General features: G+C 40.1%; 1 protein-coding gene across 1 annotated transcript; it reads left to right on the top strand.

The window, feature by feature from the left end:
* Window positions 1-2,187: 2,187 nt before the first annotated feature.
* LOC141707301 (uncharacterized) lies at window positions 2,188-3,270 on the top strand. Its single transcript, XM_074510390.1, has one exon. It carries the CDS (start codon window positions 2,188-2,190, stop codon window positions 3,268-3,270), a length of 1,083 nt encoding a protein of 360 aa, XP_074366491.1.
* The last annotated feature ends 1,542 nt before the right edge of the window (window positions 3,271-4,812 follow it).

The following is a 4,812-nucleotide window of genomic DNA, read 5'->3' as shown; positions in this document are numbered from 1 at the left end:
TCTTCCCATTTGGTGATAGAACCTGGTGGTAGAGAATGCAACTAGCACTTAGATTTATCCCTCAGAGAAAATGGGAAAAGCCTCAACTTAATAGCATCTTCAGACACATTGTTGAATTAAAAAGTGTCGCAGATCTCGATGAAATCCCTGATGTGCATGTTGGGATCTTCAGTCGGAGAACCCCCAAACTGAACCGAGTTCTGCACCATCTAAATCGTGCTAGCCTTGATTTCAAAAGTGTTAGCCGTGATGGCTGCTCTGACAATGCTAGACTGAATATCATTGATCTTTGGATGAGAATAATACATCAAAGCCTTTATATTCGCTTCTGGTTCACCCATTGCAACAAGAGCTTCTTCTTCTTTCTCAACTAAGATTTCTTCTTCAACTTTCTCCTCTTCTTTTTCCAGTGTTCTCTTTCGAAGTTGAGAATGCGTTAGCATACACGCTCTCTAGAGTACCTAAAAAAGCAACAAACAAACAAGTAAGTAAAATATCCGAGCAATAAACTTAAACGACCACTGATGTCAAGCACATAAACTAAAAATAACCATGAGTCCCCGATAACGGCGCTAAAAACTTGTTAGGACGAATACACGCGCTAATATTCACGCAAGTATACGTGATCGCAAGTAATATAGAATTAATTCTAGTTCGTTCACACAGAGACACTTTTAAGTTAATTTCAATCAATGTACTTATGCAACGATGGTATGGTTATTATTCAATGCTAAGATGATAATAAATTGAGTGTGTTTATAACTATGATTAACTAAGAGATTATACTAATTAATATTACTAAGAGAATTAAGGTTGATTAACTTATATAACACAAACATGGGATTATAACTTCATTAAATACTTCATTCAATAGCCTTTTTGTTCTTAACCTTAGCATGCAATGGTGATGACACTAATCAGATAACACAAAACTAGTAAACGCCAACTTTCATTGTACGAATACCCTACTACTAGACATCCACAAAAGAGATAGAAGCTGAATACACACCAATTATATTGAGACCCTATATATCTATAGAATTTGACAACATAACGGTTTAATGTGCAAGTTATCTATAATGATTACATAGGGCAAGTAAGATGTTTAAAATTACCTACGAATCATGCATAACAAATACATGAACCTATGCTAGCATGGCAAGTTCTAAACCTCTAAATTCACTGTCGCTTCATTAGAGATTAACACACTATCTTATAAGTTTGTGACGCTCATAAGACGAATAAGCACAACCAATACTAGAACATCATACAATCACACACACTAAGGTATCAAAATAATTAACTAAAGAAATTCATAAGTAAATCCGTTAGAAACCCACGATAATGATTAGCCCATAACCGAACTCATCATCACCATGGGTCTCGATGAAAGCATGGTATAATAAACTAGGTCTTTATAAAAATTAATAATAAGTAAAGTACGTTAAACAAGAGTATTAGGTTCAACAAAATAAGAAATGAGCATCCAAAATTACAACTTAAAACAAAGAATCACGAGAATAAACTAGATCTTCTTCGCCTTCGTTAAATTATGCTATAGGTCTTCTTGATGTCTTCTCCTTAAGCTCTCTTGTTAAAAACGTCTTAAGTTGTCTTTAAATAGCAGCCCAATCAGAAGAGAAGTCCAGCAGATCAAAATTATAGTAGAAACAGGATTTTGTGATCTCGACCTAGCGCGACCGCTCGCTTCATCAGCGCGGGCGCACTGACCTTCTGGAGAAAATTCTTCTACTTGCTTTTCTGGCTGGCTTGAGATGGCGATCCTCAAGATTTTATCCAAAACACCTTCCTAACACTATTTTAGCATCATTGCAATGCTAAACCTCCTGATTCATCCAACTATGCCTGAAATACAAAAACACTACAAAACACATCAAAAACACAAATAACTTGATTACAAAACACCAATTCAAGCCTTTATAAGACGTTCTAAGTGAAAATAAATGCCACTTAACACTGAGAGATCCAGAAGAACACTTGAATTACTTTGAGCAGATTGCACAGATATACTACTATAATAATTTGACAAAGTCCAGGTGCTTTGCATCAACTCTCAAGGGAGGGGCCCAAAGATGGTTCATCAGGATCCCCTCTTGAAGCATCCATAGTTGGAATGAGTTCCGCGCAGCCTTCCTTGGGAGGTTTTGAGCAAACAAGACATATGAGATGCATATGTGTCACCTGGAAACCATCCGACAGCATGACAATGAGTCCCTCTCAGCCTATATGCGACGGTTCCAGGAAGCAATCAACAAGATCTCGAACTTGGATGAGCGCGAGGCTCTGAGCATCTTTAGAAGAAACTTAGACCCGAAGCACAATGAAAGATACATAGTAGAACTGATTAACAAGGAGTCCCAGAGTCTTGCGGCAACCTACTACATGGCTGCTAGATTTATTAAAGAAACTGATGTACTCCAAGCTATGAGGATGACCCGGAATGGGGGATCTAGGAGCAAGAATTCTGATGACCGGCCGAAAGGGGGTTACCATCAGGAAAAAAAATTCAAACAAAGCCAGGGGAACCAAGACAGACAAACTACTTCAATTTTCCAAAGGCTCGGTCCTAGGGCAGAGTACAAAAGCAATCCAGGACCGACCAAGCAGTCCCGGAAGCCGAAGCAGGAGCAGGACTGGACTCCCCTAAACAGGTCCCGGGAGGAAATCTTGAAGGAGATAAAAGACAAGTCATTTTATTACCCCCCCCCCAAGAAACCAATGCAAACTCCTCCGGAAAGCAGGCCTTGCAATACACAAAACGACTATCATGAAACACATGGCCACAAGACTGAGAATTGCCTATCACTTAAGTACTTCATTGAAGAGCAAGTAAAGAAAGGGAACCTGAACAAGTACCTAGTCTGGGACTGCAACCAAAGAGGGGAAGGGACAAAGAAAGGAAATAATATAGTGAATGTGGTACTAGGAGGCTCCCACTCCCCACTACGGAGCCCGGACTTTGGCGAAGAAGTACTCTCAATACAATCACTCCTAGAGATGGTTATATCTTTCAGCAATAAGGACTATGAAGGAATCAATCCTAACCACGATGAAGCATTAGTTATCACTGTGGATATTTTTAACAATGAAGCAAGGAGAATGCTGATAGATAATGGCTCCTTAGTGAATATTCTCTTCAAGCATACTTTGGATCGAATGCAGCTAGGGAGCGTCCGCTCAAATGATTGTCGAGAAGACCCACTCTATGGGTTCGGGAACAATTTAGTCTCGATCCAAGGGACCCTATAGCTCAAATTCTTCTAAATACATCCAACCATAGTCCTAATTAGCCTAACTAAACACAATTCAGACTGGGAGGCAAGAAAAGCTCAAAAACTTCTAAAGGCACCCAACCTTAGTCCTGATTGGCTACACTCAACACAATCCGGACTGAGGGGCAAGAAAAGCTCAAATTCTTCTAAAGACATCCAACCTTAGTCTTGATTGGCTGCACTCATCACAATCCGGACTGGGGGCAGTAAAAGCTCAAATTCTTCTAAAAACACTCAACCTTAGTCCTGATTGACTGCACTCATCACAATCCAGCCAATCCGGACTGGGGGGCAAGAAAAGTTCAAATTCTTCTAAATACATCCAACCACAGTCATAATTGGCCTCACTCAACACAATCCGGACTGGGACGCAAGAAAAGCTCAAAAACTTCTAAAAGCACCCAACCTTAGTCCTAATTGGCTACACTCAACACAATCTGGACTGATGGGCAAGAAAATCTCAAATTCTTCTAAATACACCCAACCTTAGTCCTGATTGGCTGCACTCATCATAATACAGATTGGGAGGTAAGAAAAGCTCAAATTTACCTTACAATCAACAACTTACAAACAATACAACCTTACTCTCCCATCCAGAAAATATGCATAAGGGAGTAGGGGCACATGATAGTATATATAGCTCCTAGAAGAACCAGGTCCGGACACCCAGCTCCATCCAGACCCGTACATAACTATTCCAGATTAATCTAGTCCTGGTAGCCCAACCTTGGGAAGTCCTAGCACGTGAGGCACATGCCCAAGCGCGTGTTAGGGACAACTGTCATTCATCAATCATGAGCACGATCAGGGCACGTGCCAGGAGATCCCCAGAACATTCCTCAACCACTCCCATCCTGACACGTGTAAGGCATCCACCCCATCCGGGTGTCCTCCTCTTCTAGAATCAATGACTACGATTCAAAGGTACCAACCCCAAAACCCTAACCTTGGGCTATAAATAGCCCAAGAAGGTAAGGTTTTGGGGTTAATCACTCTCTTACACTCATATACACATACAGCCACCTTTCATTCATATCTACCTTCATCTTCCCCAAAAGCGAGTTCTTACTCTCACACCGGAGGAGTCGCGAGACCCAAACCCCCCTTCGATGTTGTTTTGTAGGAACCCCATGATAGCTACACCACCGCGGTGAAGGATCCAGGAATGACATCGAGGGAGCAGCCCCGCCACCAGGAGTTATCATGTATATTTCCCAGAAGGAACTTTACACATGATCTATGTAAATAAACGTTAACCATATTGATGCCTCCAAAGTCCAAAATCTGCCAAAAGCATCTGATTGTTATTTCTTAACAAAATTAACATATAGAAATTATTATATAGTCTAAATTTTTTTGGAGATTTCAAATATTTTTCAAATGATAGCTAACGCTTTTGTTATTAAACTGACTTAGAGCATCTCTAATGCTCAAAAGCCCTGAGCTAAAAATCTAGGTGGCATACCATATATATAATTAAAGAGATTGTGTAAAAATAAATTTCTCTCCAATAATACAT

This window comes from Apium graveolens, chromosome 1 (assembly GCF_009905375.1).
Source record: "Apium graveolens cultivar Ventura chromosome 1, ASM990537v1, whole genome shotgun sequence".
NCBI lineage: Eukaryota > Viridiplantae > Streptophyta > Magnoliopsida > Apiales > Apiaceae > Apium > Apium graveolens.
Note: the sequence above shows the minus strand (reverse complement) of the source record. Positions and strands in the feature narration are given on the sequence as shown.